This window comes from Empidonax traillii, unplaced genomic scaffold, assembly GCF_003031625.1.
Source record: "Empidonax traillii isolate 1590-97213 ecotype Southwest subspecies unplaced genomic scaffold, ASM303162v1 scaffold492:size733235, whole genome shotgun sequence".
NCBI lineage: Eukaryota > Metazoa > Chordata > Aves > Passeriformes > Tyrannidae > Empidonax > Empidonax traillii.
In genome coordinates this window covers 327372-353153 of record NW_020955685.1, presented here as the reverse complement: position 1 = coordinate 353153, position 25782 = coordinate 327372, and the positions used below count along the sequence as shown (strand labels likewise).

General features: G+C 48.5%; 1 protein-coding gene across 1 annotated transcript in view; it reads right to left on the bottom strand.

Moving 5' to 3' along the window:
* The window catches only part of RNF43 (ring finger protein 43), a 56382-nt gene extending 31248 nt beyond the window's left edge, over nucleotides 1–25134 (bottom strand). Inside the window, exons 1-2 of the mRNA XM_027896297.1 lie at nucleotides 24105–25134; nucleotides 23308–23808 (exon numbers count right to left, since the gene is read on the bottom strand). Coding sequence (XP_027752098.1) covers nucleotides 23308–23544 — 237 coding nt within the window. The 5' untranslated portion in view covers nucleotides 23545–23808; nucleotides 24105–25134. The remainder of the gene's footprint in view (nucleotides 1–23307; nucleotides 23809–24104) is intronic.
* Nucleotides 25135–25782: the final 648 nt, after the last annotated feature.

Here is a 25782-nt window from a genome sequence, read left to right as displayed (position 1 = left end):
CTCCAGCCATTCCCTGGGGGCTGTCCCTGCTCCCCCCAGAGCAGAGCTCAGTCCTGCCCCTCCTCTGCCCCTGCCCAGGCAGTTGGAACTGCAGGGAGGTCTCCCCTCAGTCTCCTCTGCTCCAGCTGAACACACCAAGTGCCCTCAGTGTCCTCACACGCCTTCAAATCCAGGCCCTTCCCCATCCTCGTGGCCTCCTTTGGACACTCTCCAATGGCTCAATCTCTCCTTCCATTGTGTCCCCCCAAACTGCCCCAGTGTTGAGGTGAGGCCGCCCCAGGGCAGAGCAGAGCGGGACAATCCCCTCCCTGCTGCCCCCAGCACAGGGATGTCCCTCCAGGCTGCCAGGGCACTGCTGACTCAGGGACAACTGGCACCCACCAGGACCCCCAGGGCCCTTTCCCAGCTCTGCTTTCCAGCCTCTCCTTCCCCACTCTGTCTGTAAATCTGGGGTTGCCCCACCCCTGGACAGACCTTGCTCTCCTCACCCCACTGATCTCCTTCCACAGAGCCAAACCTCATGCTCATCATCTCCCAACCCACCTGCCCCACAGGGCCCACCCTGCCTCCCCCTCTGTCCCCTGTGCCCTTCCCCAGCCCCATCATCCACCCAAAAACACATCCTTCCCTCCGGCTGCTCAAAACCTCCCTGTGCATCCCCCCAGAGCTGCTCAGGAGGCAGAAATCCTCCATCCACTCACCACAAACCTGGGCAGGGACATCCACCCACTTATTATTTGATATTTTCCAAATCCTCTGCTGCTTGCAGCAAGCCCTGGCTGCAGCCAGGCTGCAGATGCCAAGGCAACGCTCGTAAAAAGAAATCCCAGGGATCATAAAGCACTACTTTTGCAAACTGGGCAGGACTGTGCTCCTCAGGAGCAAGTAATTAGCAATCAGCACTGAGCTTGAGGAGCCAAGTGCACAGGTTTTGTGTCTTCCAGCCCTCTGAAGAAGCATCCTTCCTTGGGCAGCCAGCCCTGCTCTGGATCAGCCCCACCTTCTTCCCAAAGTCCTTCAATGTCCTTCGCGCTTCGGTAATATAATAAATACAGGCCAAGAAAAAACCCCCAACTAACAATGCAGAAATCTCTAAGAAAGGGTTTGAAATCCCCCTGTATCCTGGGATGTAACACCACTGGCCCACCAGCATCTCTGGATGCAGCTGTGCCATCCCGAGCAGTCCAACCTAACCCTAACCCATCCCAACAACATTTGTGTCCCACCTACAGGGAAACCCATGGCTGTGCTGGTGACCCCTAAATGTGTTTCCTTTCTCCCTCTACTCCCACCACACAGCTCTGCTATTGGGTTTCACAGGCTTTCATGCAGTGCTACTATTAATAATATTTATGTAAAATATCCAGTCTCAGATCTGCATCCCAGCTGTCCTGCTGCTCCCAACGTTCAGAGCCAGCACTGGAGCAAGGAGAAAGCAAAGACCGTGGATGTGGGGCAGGGAGAAGGAGGTGACACTCCCATTTCTGGACCTCAGCATTGCCACTGAGTGCGTGCTGAATGTCTGCAATTCCCTTTACCCCATGGAATCCCAGGATGGATCATGTTGGAAGGCACCCCAGTGGGTCACTGGTCCAACAGGGCCAACCCAGAGCACAGGGCACAGGATTGTGTCCAGAGGGCTCTGGAATATCCCCAGGGAGGAGACTCCAGCCCCTCCCTGGGCAGCCTGTTCAGAGCTGGGGCCCTGCCCAGGGAAGAAGTTCTTCCTCCTGTCCAGCTGGAGCTTCCTGGGCATCAGTTCCTGCCCGTTCCTCTTGTGCCATTGCTGGGCCCCCCCGAGCAGAGCCTGGTCCATCCTCTGCCCCCTCCCCGCAGGTACCTGAGGAATCTCAAGTGGATCCCAGAATATAAAGCTACTACCAAAACAGCAAAAACATCTTGGGAAGCTTCCCTGGAGCAGCCTGAGGCTGCTACCTGGGGTCTCAGTCCTCAAAATCAGAGATCAAGACTGCAGGAAATGCTTGAGAAGGGGCTCAGGTGGATCCCAGAACATACATTTTCCTTCAAATGAGAAAGATCCCCTCAGGTATGTGCCTTGGACTAGTCTGGGGCTGCTACCTGGGATCTCAGCTCTCTAGAGGAGATGTGCAAAGAGTCCAGGAGATGCCTGGGAAGAGCCTCGTTTACATCCTGGAAGATGCAGTTTCCATGGAAAGAGAAAAATCATTTCAGGTAACTTCCTTGGAGGAGGCTGGGACTGTGACCCAGGATATTCAGTGCCTAAATTAGAGATGAAAAGGCTCTGGGAGATGGTACCTGAGATACCACCTGCCTAGAGGAGATGTGAAAAGACTCCAGGAGAAGCCTGGGAGGAGTCTCAGGTACATCTTGGAAGATGCAGACTCCATGAAAAGAGAAAAATCATCTTGGAGAGCTTCCCTGGAGCAGCCTGGGGCTGCTACCCAGGATTTCAGGTCCTGAAATCAAGAGATCAGGACTCCAGGAGTGCTCCCTCTTGTCATCCTTGAAGAGTTCCCACAGCTGCTCCCTGGTTATTTCTGGTGGCAGCCCCTGGGTTTGGGGTCTGCTCATCCCAGTGCCCTCCAGACCACCCAGCCAGCTCTGGGGGGAATTTTCCCCTTCCCAGCCTTTTCTGCCATTCCCATCCTTTGGCGCCAGCTCCCCTTGGGTGAAAACTAGTGCAGGTTCCAGATCCCAATGGCCCTGCTCCAGAGCCAAGGTGGGGAGAGTGGGATGGCCATTTCCCCCCTCCCCATCACACCGTGGCTGAAGGATCTCTCCTGGCTGTTTCTCTCCCTCTTGGCTTCACTATAAAGGTCACCTGATACCTCCTGTGCCACCTCACACCCCACTGTGCTGGCAGGACATGAGGGGGGCCTGGCAGGGAACGCTCCAGGGAGCTCTGTTAAGCCCCATCAGGAATGTGACAGGAGCAGAGAAGAAAGTGAAGGGTGTGGAAAAAACAGGGAGGAGGAAAGATTGTTTTTGGAGGAGAATAGGTCCAGAGCTCTGGGCAGTTTCATTAGAGGAATATTAAGCAAATGAGTCAGAGCTTGTGGTGCCTGAGGCTGGGGAAAGCTGTGCTGGTGTGGAGGGCTGGCAGGGGAGCGGGAGGTTCGTGGCAGGCTGTGAGCACATGGAATCCAACCCCGGCACAACAAGAGGAAACATGTTGCTGCCTAACACTGTTGTTAACATCTGCACAGATCAGGCCCTGCAGATGTTCCAGCAGGGCCTCTGCCTGTCCCCGGTTCAAGCTCTGGGCCAGTGACTCCAGGGAGCCTTTCCCAACCCGCTGCTCTTCCCAAAGGCAACGGGAGTGCCCGGAGTGACCCCCCACACTGCTCCTTCAGATCCCAGAAGTCATTCTGGGGTGTCGAGTTTTATGCAGCCCTAGCTGGAATCTGGGTTATCAAATTGGTCTCTGAATTCCTGCACCTAAAATCCTGGGTATTGCACTGATATCCAGCATGAAAGAATGCTCTGTGTGTCAATAATCCCTGGAAGTGTTCAAGGCCAGGTTAGATGGGGTTTGGAGCAACCTGGTCTAATGGAAGGGGGTGGAAACAAAATGGTCTTTTAGGGTCTCTTCATCCCAAACCATTCCATGATTCCATGGTTCTATGAATAAACATATATATGTGTACCCATCTGTGTAGGTACACATACATATATATATATCCACACAGATATACATCTGTGTATATATCAAAATATAAATATTTACCTCTATCGCCACCACAAAATCCAAACCTGAAGTTAAGATGGGTAAACCAAAATCCCTGCTTTCAAATTACAATATTCATTTCATAAGCACCTGGGAAATTCAAGGTAAGGAAGTTAATCCAGAGGATGTTGTAGCACCAGAGATACAGGAATAATGAAGTGGACTGGACTAATATGAATTTAATTGCATGAAGGAGTTCCAAAGACCTATGGGTTGGAATTCCATGCAGGTATGGAAAAAAGCATTAAAGCTCCCAGCCAACCACTGATCCATGGTGATGCCAGAGACCAGCAGAGGCAAAGGGAGGTGAGGAAGGTTGCAGAAGTAGAAAAGCACATCATTAATCACAGAATCATGGAATTGCTGAGGCTGGAAAAGACCTCCAAGGTCATCAAGTCCACCCTGTGCCTGATGCCCACCCTGTCCCCCAGCCCAGAGCATTGAGATCCACCTCCACTCCTTCCTTGGACACCTCCAGGGATGGGGATTCCAAACCTCCCTGGGCAGCCCATAATTAATGGGTGTCTTCAGTCATGGCCATACAGGCAAATGTTCTACTGAGGTCTGACCAAAACACAGATTTCGGTAACTTCATCGACTTCTTTAAGGAACAACTGGGAGAAACCTCCCAAGGCAGATGCAATCCTGAATGGGGCACAGGGGGGTTGGCTGAAGACAGTTTATTTCTTTAATAGTGCCCATTATACATTCAAATTCCCCTATTTCTAGGAAAGGATTAAATAAATAAATAAATAAATAAATAAATTACACTCTCATTACTTACATTAAAATGTAAGAATAAGGAAAACACATTATAGAAAGCAAATGAGAAGGTAAAACGTTCCTGGGGGATCCAAAAATTGTCGAGAGATCTCCCGCCAGAGGCTCGGAGCAAACCCACACCATGGAGCCCACAACTTGAGCTGGACCCCAAAGCCCAGCAGTGAACAATAAAGGAAAGGAGAATACCCCAAGGAAAAGGCAACCTTTGAAAAGTGGAGCTCGAATCCAAAGACTGAGAGCAGCAAGGGCTGCAATTCTGACAAGTTAAGGAGACTGGTCAAAAGAGAAAAACATGCCAGGGGCTCCCATACAAACAATAAAGCCTTTTTCAACACATCAGAAGCAGGGAGCCTATTAGTGAGTCTCTGTGGCCAACAAATAACTCAGGGAATGAAAGATGCACTCAAAAAATATTTGTAAAAAAGAAAAAAAAAAAAAGCTAAATGAATTGTTTGCCTCCTGGGCCGCTACGGAGGGAGGCAGGAAGTTCCCATGCAGAGCGTTTCAGCACGGCCATAAATCACTTGGAAAAGGGGGAAATTAATGAGGTGACAAAATTTGCAGATGAAACAATATTTTTTTGGAATTATCCAAATCTCCAAATGCAAATTATCCCATCTCAGACTGATAGGGAAGGCTTGCAAGCAGGACCTCAGGCTGCTCGGTGGATGGTTTACTGGGGATGCCAACAGCTCCCACCTCCTTCCCTGCTCCTAGCCACGCATTCCCAATGCTTGCCCCATCCTTGACTTCTCCATAAGCTCACTTAGCTTATGAAAACATCAGGAAAATGATCACAGCAGATAAAATTGAGCATTTTCTGCAGTTTTAATGAGTTGGACAGATTTGGGAAAGGGTCTCACAAGGCCTGGGGGCCTCACCCTCCCAGCCAGGAATTCCTTTCCAATATCCCATCTATCCCTTCCCTCTGGCAATCTGAAGCCATTCCCCCTTGTCCTGTCATTCCACTCCTTGTAAATATTCTCTCTCCTCCTTCCTTGTGGCTGCTTCAGGTCCTGGAAGGCCACAATCAGGTCACCCCAAAGCTTCTCTTCTCCAGCCTGAATAATCCCAACTGGTTATTAATGGTTTATTATTGCTAAAAATACCCAAAAAACCACAAAAAACAAACAAACAAACAAACAAACAAACAACAACCAAAAAGGAAAGAAGAAAGGCAGAACCTACACAGAATTAAACTCTTGACTCAGGCTTTCATACTTCCTTTAAACCTGGCTCTGGGCTTTGATGTCAAATAATTAAACCAAGCAGGCAGTTTAGCAAGGCCAAGTTTATCGTGGGTATCTCTGTGGGAGGCTCCAGAAGAGAGGCAGTGCAGTCACACTCCTGCTGCCCTCACACTCAGCCTTGGTTCACCTCCCGTTCCAGAACATTTGGGAGGTTCCTGGACACCTCAGAGGAGTGAAGATGAACATAATAATCTGTATTTCTTGGCTCCAGGCAGGATCACACCAATATAAACATTGCACACTGTGCCACTAAGACCGAAACAGCATTACCAGGCAGTAAGAAGATGGAGAAAAAGCATTATCAACTTGACTTTTGGTCAGGTTATCCAAATTTACAACCTTGGTTTCTCATTTGATCCTGAACTTCCAGGCAATAACAGGTAAAAGTACATTGCATTCCTACGTTACTGCAAGGCAGCCATCTCCTCATTTCCAGGAGACACTGCACGGTGCTATCCAGGGATTTTTTTATCAGGCAGGATCGTGACACTGAGCCCTGAGGATGCAGAGTGGAGCTGAACACTTGCCCAGCTCCCTTGGAGTGTCTCACATCTGGCTTCAAGAGACAGAGCTGTTTCCTTGTTTATTTGATGTAGAACTTCAATTACTGCCTTTTTGTCATAAATTCCTTTACGGTTCGAATCTCACACACTCTCACACCCATTTCTTCTTCCATATTGCTCTGCAGCACATCAGAACAGTGGCACACACACTGGGTTGGCAACACCTGGATTGAATTTTCAGGGGCTAAATTATTTCAGTGAAAGAACTTTGAAAACCTGAAAGAAACTCAATTCCCACCTCAGTGGCTGATGATGTCAAATTTCCAGGCATCTGGTAAGCAGCTCTGTTCACACAGGTTGTGTCTTTGGGGAGTGAGTTGAGAGAAATTAATGCCTTTTTTTTTTTTTTTTTTCCCCTATTTGATGCTCTGGGGAGCTTTTAACGAATTACCTGAGATGATAATAAGTGAGAGCTCTATGCAGTGGGGTGTGTGGGCTGCACGCTGAGATCTTGATACCTGACCAAAAGAGCCCAGGAAATCGGTCACTAGAGAAGGCAATTACTGAAATGAAGGGAAAATACGGAGAGATTGTTATCTTGTTAAAACATGGTGGAAAACAAAGCAAAACAAAGCAGTGAAATTAAGAGAAACCCCAAAGAGATCAGCTTACAGGTGCAGCCTGAGTGGGAATGGCAGATATATTTCCACTGTAAGCGTATCTGAAAGACAGTTCAACCCCTGAAGTTACTCTTAACACTGGCAAAACACACCTGAATATCCAAATTTCAAGATGAAGGAGAAATTCCTTTGAAACTCAGAGTTCTCCCCCTCCACCAGTGCTCACTGGGTGAACACATCACTCAGCCGGGCTTTGAGTAAGAAAAGAGTAACTTCTACAAAAACATCTGATAAAATGGGTGTTTCAGTTTGTTCTTTACCCAAATATGTTTCATTTCTCAACTGGAGAGAGAAAAGGGAGTTTGGGAGAGGTTTTCTTAGTGAGTAGTTTGGGTAGGTGTAACAGCCAGACTTCACACATTTACATGGACAAGACTCTGTGCACTAAAATATCCACAGGGGAAGGACAAATCAGAAAGGCCCTTAAGATGCTCACAGGTTGTTCTGTTCTCCTCACCCTGCTCTAATCAATTAAGCTGAATCATTTAATATCTACCTATTTAACTGGGAAAGTCAATCAAATGGAGATACTTGGATTGCTTCTTTCCAGCATCGCTGCCATAGATAACGAACACCAAGTCCTGCACCATCATAAACAAGACCTGCCACCAGCTCTGACGCCTCATCCACGTGGGAAACAGACATTTTAATGTGACCAGATACAGTCACAGACACCAATATAATCCAAGAACAGAGAGCTCAGAAAACACTCAAAGGATGAGGGACTTGCACCTTTGAAAGCACCGACCGAGAAAACAACCAAAGGTCAATGAAAGGACAATATCGTGATGAAATAACAAATTAACATACCCTGCCAGACTGATATCATGGTCAAAGGGTCAGATGTGATCCTCTGAGTATAATCCAGGCTGAGGAGATCGAAGATCACAGGAACTGCCATAGTGGATTAAAGGAAATCCTTGACATACACCCAAACCATGGACCGGTTTGCCAAGAGGCAGCCAAATTGTCACTGACCTCTCCAGGCAACGTGATCCCTCCACCAGGACACAGAAAAGGTACAATTCAACGTAAAATCATCCTTCAAGTCTGTGCTAACATAGACACAGCAAAAAAAAAAAAAAAAAAAGCCCTGAAAAGTCTTAAAATTCAGCCACTTTCACCTGAGCTCCACAGGACTTTTCAACACAAACTTTAGGGAAGGCCAGGAATACTCACAGAACACCCACAGTTCTCCAGCCCACCTACTTAAACTCATGTTCACACAGATGCTTAGCCAGAGTTTATAAGGTATTAAAAGTCTCTCAAGGTTCTTAGCACAGTCAACAGAATTAAATAAACATCAGGAAGTTTGCCTTCATGGAAACATCGGCCTCTCAATACCCACATTCATCTTGTTTACTCAAAGCACCACGTCCACCCAAAAATACCACCCTTTTTTCCCCTCACTTCGTAAGTCATGGCACGAGGTCAGGTTACTGCAGTGGAAGAGGGAAAACCACCATTAAGCAGAGTTCTCTGGGATGCATGTTATCCACATGGATGTCCTCAGAATGGGAAGCAGGGACAGACTCCTCGCTGTGAGCCTGCAACTCATCCCAACCACCAGACTTCAGTGGAAGCAGGACAGTAGTTCATGTGGATTTGTGCTCTGCATCTCCACACAGCCAAGTTGCTACCACTTATCTTCTTTTCTCCTTCAAATGACAGTGCATATCCATATTCAGGAGGTGAGGAGCTCCAAGCAGTAATTCCCTCTCCGTCTCTCCCCACAAGAAGCGGGGAGGGGCGTCTCAAGCATTTCAGAGTTGTCTGCAAGCCACAATCCACCTAATTTGGCATCATTCCTGGAAGCATCAGCAATGGAATAGAGTTTAATGCAAACCCACACGCCATGCAGATACCAGGAATGGAGAATCCTCTGGAGAGGCCACTGAACAACCTGACCTTTGGTGGAATTCCCCAATGGCCCGAGGCGCAACACGCAGGCACTATCACAACATCTGATCCAATATGTTATGCAATTACCACCATCCCTGCACCTCTTTATCTCCCAGCTCATGAGACAAATGAACAGAGGCCACCTGACAGGTCTGGTTCTCTGCAGATGAGGAGATGTTCCGCTCGACATCACTGTCTGCGGAGACAAAGCACTCTGTCCTGCAGGTCAGGGGTTTGCTGGGGGGGGAAAGGAGAGCTGATTTCTGGCTCCAGTGAAACCCAGATCTGACCTCGGGAATGCATCTTATCTGGGAAGGGCAACCAAAGACACTGGATGTTAGAAATGCAGCAGTGGGTCCTCCTCCCCCTCTGGCAGAACCTCGTGTTGCCAGGAAAGTCACATCCAGGGGCATGGCCAGGATAACACACAAGCTGCCACGGGCTCATGTTACTGGGATGTCTGGGTGGAGAGATCCTGCTTAAGAAGGACAGAAGCCAACACTCTTTTACCAAAGCTCCCTACAGAATTTTAGGACCACAGGATCAAAGAAAATAGGATATCCCCCAGATAGACATATTATGAGTTGCCCAGGTATCCGTGTTGGTGCAATCTGTACATCACTGCTCACGGGGTCCAGGGGACCATCCAGAATCACTGAAACACAGGGATGAGAGGTCCAAGATGAGAGAGACTTCATCTAATAACAACCACTGTTGAGCACCAAACCCTGGTGGGAAGAGCTCAGAGGAGGGACTGGAGCAAATGATTCGCCTCCTTTGCAAGTCAGGTTGAGAGGATGGGCCAGCTCCTCTGGTCCATCTGACTTCAGTGTTTGCTCAGCCTGTCCCAGCCAGACCAAAGCCTGCAGGATCACCATCCTGCCTTATCTTGCAGTCAGCTTTCAGGGAAGAAGGATTAGACAAGTATCAATTAATGCCTCAGGCTGCAAAATCCAGAAAGTGTTTACAGGGAATCCAAGGAACAGGATGGCCTGTAGGCAACGGAGCCAGGACTTGTTGGCACCTGAGGAAGTCGATTTTGGAGAGCCCCTTATTTCTGCAAGCTGCCCCTTTGGGCCTTATCCCACATTTCTCACCTGTGGCCTGTCAGCTACAACAGTTTTCTGCCCCTGGAACAGTCAGCATTCCCAGTGCTGGGCTCCCACCAGGCTCACTGCATTCCATGGCTTGAGACAGGAAGGACAAGGCCTCAAAATATCTGGTTTGACATTACCTGAACAAGAAGACCTCAAAATGCGAATTATGGAAGTGTTTAGGTTGGAAAAGCCCCCTGAAATCATCAAGTTCAACTGTCCCCCAGCGCTGCCAAGGCCACCACTGACCCGTGTCCCCAAGTGCCACATCCACGTGGCTGTTAAAGCTCTCCAGGGCTGGGGACTCCACCCCTGCCCTGGGCAGCTGTGCCAGTGTCTGATCACTCTTTCTGTGAAGAAACTGCCCCCAATATACAGCCTAGAACGATGTGGTTGGCAATGGTTTGAAACATCTCCCAGATCGGGGAAAGGTTTTACATCCCAGAACTAGTTAACTGATTTATTTATTGAGATCTCTAAATAAAAGAGACTTTTCTGAAAAACAGAGAGTACATACAGCCACTAAGGGCACATTTAGGGGCTTCATTAAATTACCAGTGTTGAGTAATTCAGCTGAAGGCTGTAGGATTATGGTTCGGGTTTTTTTTCCTCCCATGGTCCTTTCTGTTTCGAGACAAATGTTGGTTTATGGTTTGACTCAACTATCCTAAAGATCTTTCCCAACTTAATCGACTCTATGGTTCTACATCAACTGGTCTTGGTGACCAAACCCCTGATGTTTGCAGGTCACCCAAGGAGAGAGGGATATGTCAACAGACCTTTAAAAAACCCACAATCTCTAATATGCAGAGAGGCTCTTATTTCAAACACAGGAATATCTGAGTGTTACCCAGATACAGTTCTCACAAAGACAACCTGATTCCTGAGAGCATGCCCTGATGTCCCACCTGAACCTCCCCTAGTGCAGCTTGAGACCATTTTCTCTTTTCCTGCCACTTGTTACCTGGGAGAAAATTTGTTACCCGCCCAAAAATGATGAGGGAGGACAGAAATGGCAGACAGGGGTGGAAGGAGGAAGATCCCTTGGTTATATCCTGAGATCTGGTGCCCAGGGCAGAGTGCTGCAAGGTGCCCTCCGAGGTTTTTAGTCAGACAGAAGTGGGAATAGTTTTGTCACAGGTTCCAGGATGTGGAGGGGAATGATATTCCTGATGAATGCACCCAGTATTGGGGTCTTTCTGCCAGTGACAAAGATGGGATTCCTAAAGAACATAAGCAGCATGTGAGCTCTTCCTGCTAGTCTGCACCCTGGAAGAAAGCCTTCCTAAACACACTTACCCCTTCAGCAGGACTGGAATTCCAAAGGCACACTGGATGTGCCAAGCCAGGAATCACAAGAGACACATCCAGTGTTGCCTGCAGGACAATTCCTGCTATTCCTGAAGGTTATTTAGAGTCTCCAATATCAGGAGAATCAGACTCAACTGAACACTAAACCACAGATGGAGAGATGCATCAAGCACAAAAAATCTTATAAAATATGTAATATTTAAGTATAATAAATGTTACTCGGCCACTCTGCTAAAAGTTGGCTGCACAAACTCTGAACTTTGCCAAAACTGGAATATCCAAAGTGGGGCAGCATAATTAAGAAGGATAATGGTTGTCCATTCAGTGCAGAATACTTAAAAAAAACCCAAAAAAACCCAAACAAACAAACAAAAAAAAAAAAACCCTAAAAAATTAAGAGGGTGTTTGTGTTTTTTTAAACAGGATCCTGAGAAATGGGAAAGTTGTGGTAAAGACCCTACAGCAACATTAGGGTTGACATTTCATCAGGTGAGTATTGTTGCATCAAGAACCGAACAAAAGCACAAATGCTGGAATTACAATGGCTGTTATCCCACCAGGGGAGCACAGTTGAGGGGAAAAGGGATAAAAATGGTACATCCAATAAGGTTGGACAGGACTTGGAGCAACCTGGTCTAGTGGAAGGTGCCCCTGCCCATGACAGGGGCTGGAATGAGATGGTCTGTGAGGTCTCCTCCAGCCCAAACCATTCCAGAATTCTGTGATATGAAGGCCAAAGTGCCGAGGGCATCAAGCACTGGTTTAACAGCACCAGCTGAAAGCTGCATTTTGAGGAGATTTGCAACAATGGAACCCAAGGAATCGTGCAGTGCCTTCCTAGTGAACAAACAGCTGAGCTCAGAGTCCCTGAGGGATGCTGAAGGTTGTACTTACTGCAGTTTTTCCACAGAGACTTGCCCAAGCAGGAGTGGGCTGGAAGGGCTGCTGCTGAAGGTGGTGGGGCTTAAGGCTGGAAGGTCTTTCTGCAGGAGAGGAGGATGCAAGAACAGCGCTGTGGATTCAGACCAAAAGTCCATCTAGCCCTTGATCTTTGCTGTGACAGTTGCCAACAACAGATTTCTGAAGGAGAAGTACAGATAGGACAAGCTTGTAGGGCTTCTCCTCAGGGCACTCTCCAAGCCTCCAACATTTTATGGACTCCCTGAGGCAAAACTGGGAGCGGTGATTTCACAGCCATTGATGGAGCCTTCTCCCATTCATTAGTTCCTGAACCTCTGTAAACTTCCAGCATCCAGAGCAGTTCCTGCAGCGAGGGACTGTACATGGTAATTGTACAGTGACTGAAGAAGCTCTCAGGAGCTCCGTGTGATGCCTCATCATTTTCACATTGAGAGAGACTTAACAGCCAATCCCTATTCATGACTCTGTGGATCTTCTTCATATCACCCTTTGGCTGCCTCTTTTCCAGTCAGAAGAGTATTAGTCCAGTTAGCTGTTCCATGGATTAAACATCTTACGCTTTTTTTTAATCCTCATATTCTTCTCCAAACCTCTTCCAACAGAGCTGCAGCTTTTTTACAGGAAAATGGAACTTCACAGCTTATGCAGCACGTGGATGTATCCTGGATTTCCACAGGAGATAAAAGACATTCTCTGGTTTATTCTCTCATTTTTTCCACTCCTAATGCTCTCTTTGTGTTCATGACAACCACCATGTTCCAAGCAGACACTTGCAAGGACCAATCTGCTGTAACCACAAGACACAGCTGTGGCAGTGGCCAAATCAGAGCCCATCACCTGAACGTGAAGAAATGACTCATTCTCCATGTTCTCCTTAAGTATTCAGTCTCATGAGGTCCTTCTGCAGTGGCTGATCCTTGTCTTCATTACTTCTAATCAGTTCATGTATTGGAAAGCTCTAGAACATTGCCAAGAGCTCTGTTCCCATGTGCTCCTCAACCCGCAGGACAGCACCAGCTCACACACCCGCAGAGCTGCAGCATCTGCTTCTTCCACAGGGAAAATCTGCCAGGTATCCCTACCACCTGCTTCTTATCTTCCAATAATTACTTATCCAGGAGCCTCCCTCTTAATCCATGCCTCAGTTTTCCCTGAAAGCCTTTGCATTTGGGAGATTCAGCTGGACCTGCCCAACTGGTGCACGCGCTGACTCCACATCCACTCGTTACGCTCCGCGTTACAACTCCCATCAACTCACCCCACACAGCTCTTGCAACACACTGCTCTGGGCTTCAGTGGATGACCTGGGGTCCAGAGAAAAGCTGGAATCACATCAGCCACCGTCCAGGGATTTTAAACAAGAGTTCACAGACAAGTTAATAGTTCAGCGATTTCATCCTCCACAGCTCCTGGGTGAACACCATCTGATCCCGGCGGCTGATAGTGGTAATTGTGTCTATCTCCAGCACCATCTCATCTCCAGACATTTCAGCCCGAGACAGATGAAAGAACAAAGAGAATTGCATTCATTTTTCTGCTGGGAGTTTAGCTGCCCTAAGTGCATTTTTCAGACTTGAATTTTTTTATAGATCCTACACATTGTCAGACGAACGTTCTGCTGCTGATGTGACTGAAGAGAATCTGGCATTATTTTTTTTAACATTTTCAAACTCTTTCTCTTCTCCTCTTTTCACTGTGTCTTCACATATTTTTAGCTTCTGGGTTTTTTTCTCATTTTACCAAATTTCTGGTTTTCTTCAGGATACTTTCTTACCCTTATGTTTAGGTATCCTGATAGCCTTTTATCATTTTTCGAGTGTTTCTTGAGAGCTACATTTCCTACTGTACTGTCCTTAAATACGCTGATGCCAAGGATATAACTCTTAGTTGCCCTCTCAGCTTCTTTTTAACAACCTTATTTGAGTTCATCTCCCCCCTGTCTGAATTAAAACCCAACTGGGGATGATTTTTGGCTTCTCCCTCGACATCTCTACAGGAAAAAAGTACATGACTGCCACTGTCACAAAGTGGCTTCTCAAAAGCAGGATTTTGAAGGAGAGGTTGGAAAAGGCCAAGGCCATCATGGTTTCTCCTTTCTTGTTGCCCTGAAGCAAGAAACACAGATTATTTGATGATCTTTTTGTGTGTTGTACAAGCCCATGGGGTTTGTCCACCACTCAAATCAGATGTGATCCTCTCCTGGGCGTGTGTGCTTTGTCCAGAGTTTACAAACAGCAGCTCTGGAGGGACAAAACAGGGCTCAGAGGTCCTCTGGAGGAGGCAATGGAAAGACCAGATGATCACAGAGAAGGATGGAGGAGAGCCAAGGGCTGGAGGCAAACGATGCCAGGCAATGGCCTAAAGCATTTTGTGAACTGCTGGGGACCCACAAGAGCACTTACAGAAAAACAACCAGAATAAACATCGTTCTAAGCAAAAAGAAAGATGAAAATTGGGAAAGAGAGACACTTGGGAGAGCAGATGAGGAGGCAAAAAAAAATAGCTGAGTGGAACTGTATGACCTGGGGCATCTTTTGCTTACGGGAATGAGATCAGGTGAACTAGAGGGTAATGGGGAGGACAGAGACATTTCTGTGGCCCCAGGGAAAGGTTTGGAGAGGAGTCTCCAGTGCTGGCACTCAGGGACCACGTGCACCCACGGCGTGGCTGCAGAGGAGCACAGTCCATGCTCCTGTGCCCTCTGTTCCACCAGGACCTTGATGGAACAAAGGAATAGCTGAGGTACAACGTGGCAAGCAGAACAGGGGGAGTTCTCATCTCTTCAGGATCTTTGTGAGGTTCCACTTATTTTGGAATGAAAGTGTCTCGGAAAATAAAAAGTTATTAAGATCATTTTGCAAGGAATAGGACTCAGGACTGGAGCAGTAACAGATGCACATATAACCATTTCTCTTACTGCTTTAAAACACAGTCAAGGCTGGGTTTGTGAAGCTGTAAATCTACACTGGATGGTCATGTCAATCATTAACCTCTGATCCAAAATGACACACAGTAAACTACAGGAACTGTCACAATTCACTCTGTTATTTCACTTTCATATTCTTCGAGGTGTTCCCTACAGTTAAACAACCTAAAAGCAACATTCTAGTGCAGGATCCTGCAGAAAATTCAACGAATGAAAGAACCAACATTCTCCACTCAATACTTAGACCTCCTCAACTCGGCTCTTCTGCTCTGCCACGTGGTGATCACCCCATACCCTTTTCAGGCAGTGCCTTCCCTGTGCCTGCTCTGCTGTTGTTGGGCTTTTTGGCCTTTGTAAGAAACTGCTTCACATCTGTAACAGCACTGGTGTGCTGTTCTTTTTTTACATCTGGATCCAACTCAATCCCAGGGTCATTCTCCCCAAGTTTCTGTGGTGGACGTGTCCCTTCCACAGTGCTGCTCCAACAGCCTGGAGCAAATCCACCCTGCCCAACACAGACCCCATGGAAGAACTGCTGCTGAGGTGCTTTGGGAGTAGGAAGTCAAAAACTAATCTTTCCTGTAACTTGGAACTAGAATTCGCACACCTTTTACCCAAACAATAGCAATTTTAATCCCCAAACTGCTTTGCTTACACTCAAAAGTAACACGTAATAACCACACTTGGTAAAAAAAAAAACAAAACTCTTAATTTGCTTCATAGTGTTTATGACCAGAGGAATTAATTCAGCTCCCCAGCCAGAACTGCTGTATTTGACAATCCAGTACATCTCTGCCACTGCCCTGATGCTGAGCACAGTAATAAGCATGAGATTAACCCATTTGATCACTGCAGACCAAATTACTGAGACGGAGAACAAAAGAGAGATCAAAGGGCCACTAATGCCCTTAACCAGCCCCTTCAGGGATGGGGAAGTGACGAGGTGAGAACACATCCGTGGATCTGGGCAGATGATTCAGATCTCAACATGCAGAGGAAGAGGATACACACCCAAAATTTCAGATAATTTCAACGGGGTGGCTGCAGGGGGAAAGAGTGTCTTCCACTGGAATCTGGCAGCACGGGAGCAACCCTCCAACCTAAGCACATCCAACACGATGTTCTCTCCCTCTGCTACCTTTGAACGCTGACCTACACGTTTCAGCACCTTGTTCTGAGGTAAGGCCAAGCCTTGATGCTCCTAAAAACAAGATGAAAAGGTCCCAAGACAACTCTTGGCCAACTCCTGCCTGAGCCGTGCTGGCAGCGAGCCCGAGGCTCCGAAGCATGAGATGTGATTATGATTCCTTAATGCAGGCTCAGGGTGTTGTGGGCAAATGAAAGGCTGTGCAATGCTTCCTGTTCCTCAGAGCCAGGGGAATAAGGGGAAAATAAATGGATATTAAATAATAAATCACAGAACTCAAAGACAGAAGAGACCACCATGACCACCCACACCCTGCCCTGCTACAGCTCAAGACCTCAAATGGAAGGAAGCATAAAAGGTTGGTAAAATATGAATGTGCATTGCTTGAGTGTGATATATTCCCCCGTACTGAGGTTCAGTTTGCAACTCTGCTTTGTTTATAACCCTAAATTTCATCTATTTCACTCCTGGCAACCCCTGCAACACAGATTTTTGTGATACTCAAGATCACAGGCCTGAAGGACAAACTACACTGCACAGTTCCTGTTGCATTTATTTGTTACTTTTCTCATTTTAGGCCAAAAAAATGATTGCTTTCAGACTAAGACTTTTGGGGAAAGTCCACAGAAAGCTTTTAGGCATGTTTGAGAGCTCTCTGCATGGAGAAACACAGAGACACAATACATAAAAATGCACATCAATTTTTGTCCCAAGTCTGATACAGTAGAACTTCCTTCGATCACACCAGGTTTTGTGCCATTTGTATTACTCTGACAATTCTGAAAGTTTTCACTGAAAAATAAGGAATCCACATGCAGTTCAGAACAGGCTTCCATAACCTGTAGGAAATACAGGTTTCACAGAACTAAAGTTCATTTCTCTAATGGGTCAGAACCATTCCATGACAAATCCAGCCTGGCTGCAGCCTGAAGGCACCACTGAGGCCTGCTTCCCTTCTCCTGTAATCTCACCCCTGTGCCAGCTTATCTTTGGGAAATGTCCACTTGTTCCCTGGATGTATTCCAGGACAGGGTGCATGGCCAGACGTCCTCTGTTGACTGTCACTCACTCCAGCCCCGTGGATTCAGCCTCCTGACCACGTATCCCTGCTCTGCTCCAGCTGGGTTTGTGTCTCCTGTTCATGCCTGCCCTGTGCAATTGATTGAACCTCGGGATCCATCACCCTTTTAGGACTGAAAATCTTCAGTTCAGGATCAATCTATGCCCACATGTCATAAACAACTGTACTGGAACAACAACCAGCACCAGATGGTGTGCTGGGAAGCTGGGAGATTGAGGTTTAAAGTCCTTTAAACTCCTTAAACAGGGAACAGCTTCCTGCCACACATTTTCTGGATGAGGAAAGGAGAGAACGCACCATGGAAAGCTCCAGCTCAGCCTCTGTATGTGCTCTAGAGAGGGATGGAAGTTCAGCCTCTGAGTTCAGCAGCTCATTCTGAATTGTAACAGGTCATCTTCCATCTTACACTTAAATCCTGTACCAACACCAAGCCAATCTGCACTGCAGGTTAGACTGGATACTGTGCCAACCCTACCCTCACACTCTACATCCAATCTGTAAGAGATCTGTTGGGGCCAACTGGTTCCTTTAACACCACCACTGCACTGTGTTGGGTGAGTCCAGCCTTCCTGAGTCACTGCTCTGTGTGTTCCCCAAGACAGCTTTCACTTTCATACAATCCCAGAATGGTTTGGGTTGAAGGGACCTTAAAGATCAACTCATTCCACCCCCTGCCATGGGCAGGGACACCTTCTCCTAGCCCAGGTTGCTCCAAGGCCCGTCCAACCTGGCCTTGGACACTTCCAGGGGATGGGGCAGCCACAGCTTCTCTGGGCAACCTGTGCCAGGGCCTCCCCACCCTCACAGGGAAGAATTTCTCCCTAATATCCAATCTAAACTTACTCCCTTTTAGTTTGAAGTCACTGCCCCTTGTCCTGTCCCTCCAGACCCTTGCAAACAGTCTCTCCCCATCTTCCTTGCTGTCTCCCTTCAGGTGCTGGAAGGCTGTCATTAAGTCACCCCAAAAAAGCTTCTCTTTTCCAGCTGAACAATCCCAACTCCCTCAGCCTTTCCCGTGTCCCACCTAAAAACGTGGGGTTTGGTTTTCTTTTGCTCCATCAGAGCCATTTGAAGGGTTGTGTCAGAGTCCCACTCTTTGGTGCTGGGGCACCGATTCCTTATTTTGCTGCAGCCAAGCCAAGTGGCTCCATTACTGCTGCTTTTGAGGCAGTTCTTGCACATTACTTAACGCCAAGTCAAGTCTGTGTACTCTGGTACGAGCTGTTCCAAGGGGCAGAAATTGCCTCTTTGAACTGCCTCGTATTGTGCTATCTGACCACTTTATTCACAGGTAATTTAAGTCCCCATTATCATTTGGTTCGACTTTCCCACTTCTTTGATCTCTGTCAACATTATGCACTCAACATCCTTCTGTTGATCCAGGAGCTGGTGGTATAGAAGAATATACTAATATATTTACTTTGCTTTGGGTTGGGAGCGTAACCCTCTGTAAGCTGGGGAGTAGCTGATCATAATCCCAACTGCAACACTCGGAATGCTCTGCATGCCCAGGGTGATTGATCCCTTTGGGTCCACTGTAGCAATTCCAAGGGTTAATTATCACTGCTGTTACAAACACACACCACACTCCTTCTCTGACTGGATCTGTGATTGATTTTCGGCTTCTGAATTGTACACTTCATCTAAAAAATGATGATTCAGGCTCCTCCTCCTCCTCCTCCTCCTCCTGCAATTTTCACTCATTCCACCCTAACAGATTGCCTTGAATGTTTTTTAAATAATTTATTTCTCTGGGGGTGAGAGGAAAGACAATAATCCTTGGGTTTGGGGTTCAGAACTTTTGGGAGCTTGTTCTATGGGGTTTTTTTCAAGTTTGCCTTTATTTTTTTCAAGGTGCTTTCCATCAGTCATAAGTTAAAACAATAAGCTCAGGGGGTAAGTGAAAGCTGACTTTCTCCTACAATCACCTCATTATGCAACTGCTGCGTTTGTGCACAAGTGGAACAAAATATTGTGAGACAATAAAATAATGCACGTTGGGAAAACTGGTTTTGTACTTTTGCCTATCAATGAGACTGTGCCACTGTCCCACATATCCACGGCAATTTTCTGTGTGTAGACATGAGGTAATTGGTGATCTCTACGTGAGGTTATCCAGCTCTTCTAAAATATCATTATCTGGGACTTTTCCTAAACGTTTACCACTATTTCCCAAACTTTTATCACTGTTTCCCAAATACCAGCCAGGGAACTAGAGACTGTACCGGTCCCAGCCACACCACACACACTCGTGGCATCATCCTTCCCCTCTGTACAAGATTGGGGTTATACACCTGAATGAAGAGCTGTTAATGCTCAGTTTTAATGGTGCATCCTTGTATAGACACTGTCCTAAACAAGACCTGAAATGATGAACTATTTCTCAAATAAAAAGGGGTGTTTTCTTCTTCTACAATTAGAATTGCATGCGATTTCTGTTGTAATTGGAAAATTGCAAAAATCTTAATTCTTCCCTCAGCTCTCTCCAGTGATTCTCTCCTTTCCTTTCCTTTCCAACACATTCCTTATTTTCCTATCTACCTATCTGGTATCAAGTGCAGACTGAGGCAATGGATAGAAGGAAACTGGAATTTATTTCTCAAAAATCAGATGAAAGAGCAGCAAAAGTATCAAAAGAAGAGGCTGAACACAGGCTACAGCAATCCTGCGAAAGGGAGTTCATCTTCAAACAGCCACAGAAATTACAATTCTGAATTGCACACTCAGTCCTGGGCTGCTCATGGATTGCCCATTGTCAGTAAGATCCAAACATGTTCCTTCCAACCGACTTGTCTAAAAGGTTTGGTTCCTCCATCTTTAATACAGGGGCAGGTTTTGACTCCCACGGGACTTTTTTCCAGCAGCCAACAGAGATCACAGAATCCTGGAATGGTTTGGGTCAGAAAGGGCCTTAAAGCTCATCCCGTTCCACCCCCTGCCCTGGGCAGGGACACCTTCCACCAGCCCAGGTTGCTGCAACCAGGCCTTGGACACTTCCCAGGGATCCAGGGGCAGCCACAGCTTCTCTGGGCAACCTGTGCCAGGGCCTCCCCACCCTCCCAGGGAAGAATATCTTCCTACTATAAACTCCCTAACCTAAACTTCCAAATCTACACTTCCAACCTGGAAACTGCCACTGAGCTCCCCACGGTGTCTCCCACGCCCAGCAAGAGTTAAAGCTCGGAGCAGGTGCTCTCCCAACAAGCTCGAGCACCAAACAAGCCTGAAAATGATTCCTGCAAGGAGTCTGAGGTGTTGGTTTTTTGACCTATAAAGGCTTAAGTGGCTCTGCCTGCTTGAGAAATTCCTCTCCCTTTGCATCACTCCGGTAGCGCCAGTGCTGGAGGCGGGAACACCGCTGGGGTTGAACCGGCGGGGACAGGAGGCTGAGCCAGCATCTTCCTCCTCACCCACCAACAACGGAAATCCAGGGATTTCCCCCCAAAACCGGTCACGGGGCCAAGGGATGTGAGGGTGAATTCAACACCGGGGTTATTTTATCACAGGTGAAGAGCACACTGTTACAGTAACACACTACAATCAAAGTCCATTTCTGGAGGTGATCCTGGAAAACGGAGCACGGAGAAATGAAACCAGGAAAACGCTGTGGGAGAAGGAGCTTTGGAGAGGCTCCATCACTGACGTGCAGGACTGTCTACATTGAATTAAGAAAGTATTTCTAAAAATATATTGACCAGAGCACTATGAGGATAATTATAAGCTAAAGAGAATTTGACTTGACTGTAGGGCCAACTCTGCACCACTGAGCCTTGAGCAATCCTATTATAGCACTGACTGAAGGGAGCATTGCTTTGGAAACAGGACTGGGCCTCTTTTCTTCACTTAGGAGTTGGGCTCAGTGATCCTTGTGGGTCCCTCCCAACTCAGAATATTCTGTGAGTCTGCTGAAGCAACTCTTTTCCAAGCTAAGCTCTGCAATTCGTGTTCTCCTGGAAGGGCCAACTGCATCTTACAGGGTCTGACATAACCAAGGCCTATCCAAAAACGCTGCAAAAAACCAGACTTCTTAACTCATTAACTGCAAAGGTGACAATGTTACGCCCCTAAATTGTATTTAAAGAATCAACTGTGCAGCTATGTGTGCACAGCCTTAAGTTTATTTAAGTAGGAGTTGCAATGACATCAAAGTTAAGCACGTGACCCAAAGTTTTTGCAAGATTGGGATGTTGACAACCACGTGCAAAATGGGATGTTCCAGCAGAGCCTAATTCTGGTGCATTTCATACCCAGTTATCTAAAAACAAAACAAAAACAATTCCTTCCTTTAATTTCTTTACTTATTTTGTTCCTCAAGGGTTACATCCCCGTTTCCCACTTTCTTTCCAGAGGCAGGAAGCCACTGCAGGATCGGGACCCACACAACCTCAGAAGTCGTTTTTACGTTCCGAGTTTGAATATTTAGCAGCAGAATCTGAAACCCCACCACGAGACCTCCACGAGAGGTCACAGGTACACTTGACTAAGCTCTCCCAGAGCACAGTGCCTGGCACCGGGCAAACATCCTGCTGCAGCAGGCACAGCCTGACCCCCATCCCAGCGCTGCCACCTGAAACCAGACCCGGAGGACTTCCCGCACTGGATTCACTGGGATACGGAACGGGAGCCCTCACCTGCACACACACACACTGAGCGGCCTAAAAACACTCCCAGTGCAGGGCAGTGTACCCAAACTCGCAGCGTTTCCCCAGCCACCTCCATTCTGAGGATGGTTTTTAAAGGATGAAGTCGGACACCGTTCGCAGCTTTGCGTTCCAAACACCTCGCCGCGACGGCGCAAAAATTCCCTCTCGGTATCCTTGCATTTGGTTACAAACCCCCACACATCCCACAGGAGAGGTTATCATCCTCCCACTTCCAAAAGGTCCCACTCTATACTTTGTGCTCGGTTGCAACACCACTGTAGTTTTTGTAAGGAATAAATATTGACTTTCCTGGACATTGCCTCACGACAGAACAGGACCTTGAGTGCATTTGTCTAAGATATTTTTTTTAGCCTGGTAATATATTTTATAGCAGAGCTTTTGTTCTGAGGAATTCAAAAGGTGTGGAAAACCATGCAACAAATTGTCCACGTTCATTTTCAGACAGGTGACCATGTGCTAAAGCTGGTTCAACTGTATTTCTTTTGTTATAAAACTGCATAAATTTATTACTTTACATTTCCAAGCTACAAATGTAATTAAGATTTCAACATGCCCCATTTGGAAAGTCCAGACTGGAAAAAGCCATGTGAAAATTAAGATTTAATGTTAATGAAGGCTATTTTGTCATTTATTTCGTTTGTTCTCAAGAATAAAGCAAATTACCCACAGAACTGAGAGAGTGCACACCAGGTCTCAGGAAACTGAGCTCAAAACTCAGCGTGCGCAGGAGATGGGGCTGTTCAGTGAATGACTGCGCAGCACCTGCACCTCCCAGCCGGGTGTTCAGATGCTCTTCCCTTAATAAAGGTCAGAGACCAGCATTAATTCACTTATAAAAATGCCTGGTGGTGACACCACTGGAGCTACTGTGTGAGTAACACTCAGCTTTCAGCTACAGGCACCAAGGAGCAGGGTCAGGGATTCCGGTGGGCGCAGCCTGGACCAGTATTGGAACAGCACCCCAGGTATCAGCAGAGGGAACCACACGGATTTCACAGGAGAAAATAATAATCCCGTTTTCTGTCAGAAGTTTAACGTCCCAACATGTGACTCGACACACTCAGCTTTATAACATCAATTAAGATACGAAACAATCTCCAGGGAATCAACCGACCACATCCACAATTCGGCATTAACAAGGCGCAGCCACAGCTCGGCCCCGGAGGAAGGATCAGCCCTTTTTGCACGATCCCATCCCCTCAACCCAGCATGGAACCAAATCCACCCGGGACGGATCCGCACCGGGGAACAAAACCCCAAGGCAGCCGGAGCAAAAAAGTGGGGAGAGGCCGGGAGAGGCCAGGGATGGAGCGGGATAAAGCACAGCTGCTCTTACCTGGAGCAGCTTCCCTTCGGCCGGGGTCACCTCGGCGACGTTGGCGAACTCCCCCTCCAGGATGATGGGCTCCACTTTGAGGGGGATCACCCTGATGATGGCCTTCTGCGCCGCCGCCCGCTCCGACTCCACCGCGGCCGCCAGCGCCAGCCCAGTGTGGCCCAGTCCTGCCTGCAGGGTCGCCATGAGCAGCCAAGGCCAGAGGACAGCCAGCTGCAGCTGGGGGCCAGCACTCATGCTACCAGCTGCAGCAGCGGGCTCGGGCCACACATACCGTCGGGAACGCGTCCTCACTCCGCGGCGGGATCCGATCGGGAGAGCTCCTTGGCTGGGGTGCGAGGGTGCACTCCCAGAGGGACCCTGGGCACGGCACCGAGGGGCTCGGTCACCGCCAGCGCGGCTCAACGGGCAACGTTGGCTCTCGCCATCGCCGTCCTTCGGCCTCGGTGCCACGTGCTCAAGGGCCGCTGGGAGCTCGGAGGCATATTTTGAACAAACAAACTAAAAATGATGAAGTAAAATAAAAACGTGTAAAAAAAAAAAAAATAATAATCCGAAATTGCAAGTCCCTCCTCCAGCAGATAAATCTGGAAAGATCGGCGAAGCGGGCTGCGAAGGAAGAAATCAGTTCGGATCTACAGGAACGCCACGGAGCGTGGGGAACTCGGCGGTCCCAGGGGGTTGGGGCGCGGGGAGGTCTCTCCACCGATGCGGAGTCCTCGTGTGTCCTGCCCGGGAGTTAGGAAGATCCAGAGGTTCGAAACACCCATCCCAAATACCCTCAAGAGACAGCTCACCTCCTTGCCAGTATTTCCCACAGCATGGGCACAGCCTTTAATGTTATCTGCACCAATCGGTATCCTTCCCAGAAATTAGGCAGGCGGTATTCCTTGAATTTAGGGCGAAAAGAAAGTTTGCTTCGGTACCATCCCCTTCCAAATGGAGTTGATCCCTTCCATCTTCCACGTGCCAGAAGTGCTTCATTCAAGACCAGCTTCACCTTTCTCCTAGCAATCCGTGCTCAAGAGTCCGACTCCGGGTGCAGTTCTCCAGGGTGATTAATAAAGCCCCGAGCTCCTCTTCATAGTTTCCAAGTTCCCAGGGAATAAAAAGGCCCCCCAAACACTTATAAAAGTTTAGACACCAAGCAAAACAGGTATCAGGCAGAAAGTTACGGCGTATCTGGTTTCTCTGGCACTATTTCTGTGCGCGCCCGAGTTCCGGTATGACCACTTCCAAGCACACGTTAAGAAGATCCCGACTCAAGGCCCCACAAAATAAAATAGAAAGTTCCATGCTCTGCCCAAAGGTCACATGAAACGTAGCGAGGAGCCTTCATAACTGGGAGAATAGAGACGGGAGGTGTTTTCGATTAAAACCGAAGTCACGGTGATCGCACGGCTATGGAGAGAAATGGGGATTTACAAGGGGGGAAAAAAAAAAAAAAAAAAAAAGCTTTGCAAACCTGTTGGGCTGCGAGCCTGCTGGAGTCCGCAGGGGCCGGGAGGGAATGCTGCTGTAAATCCCAGGCAAAAGTTATTTCCAGTAGCTTAACAAGCTCGCGTGGCTCTGATGCTGCTCGCTTTCGGTCTTCAGTAAAAAAAATCGGTACTTATAGCAAAAAACCATAAGAAAAACCCAGAGGAAAAACCCTCTCTCGCGCACACGCAGCAGGCAGGTAGGTGCAAGCGGAGCTCCGGAGCCCGAGAGAGGATCCAGCGAGATCAAAGGCAGAAAATTACAGCAGGCACAGAGCTCCCGGGGCAGGCATGGCTGAAAGCGAAGTGTCCGCATGTAATCGCCCGAGCTGCGCCAGCACCCCAGCGCGCCTCGGGAAAACTTCCAGAGCGCAGCGTCCCTCCAGCGCAGGCAGGCACGGGCTGTGCGGGCGGGCAGGGCCGGCTGGGACATGGGCAGCGAGGCGGCGGCGCAGCCCGGCGGCAGCCGGGCCGATCCCGGGCGGCGATGGCGGGGCCGGCGGCTCGTCCTCTGCTCCACACGGGCCGGCCGAGCCCGGGCCGGCCGGCGCTCGTACCTGCGGACACGGGCGGGTGGAGCAGCCGGAGCCGCCGCCCCCGGCCGGGCCGCGGGCTCCCCCTCCCGCCCCGCCGCCCGCCTGCAGCGCCCGGCCCCGGCCCGGGCCCGAGCACGGAGCCCCGCGGGGCTCTGCCCATCGCCCCCGCGCCCACGAGCGCTGCCGGGGAGGTCCCAGGGCAGGCTGATGTCAGAGGGCTGGAACTCGGCTGCTCCGAGAGGTGCGGGGCGCTGCGGGTCGGAGCCGCGGCGCGGGGGTCGGGATGGAGCGGGGCGGCAAAACCCCACCGGGAATCCCACCGGGAACCTTCCGGCAACCCCACCGGGAACCCACCGGGAACCCCACCGGGAATCCACCGGGAACCCCACCGGGAATCTCACCGGGATCCCACCGGAAACCTTCCGGCAACCCCACCGGGAACCCCCCGGGAATCTCACCAG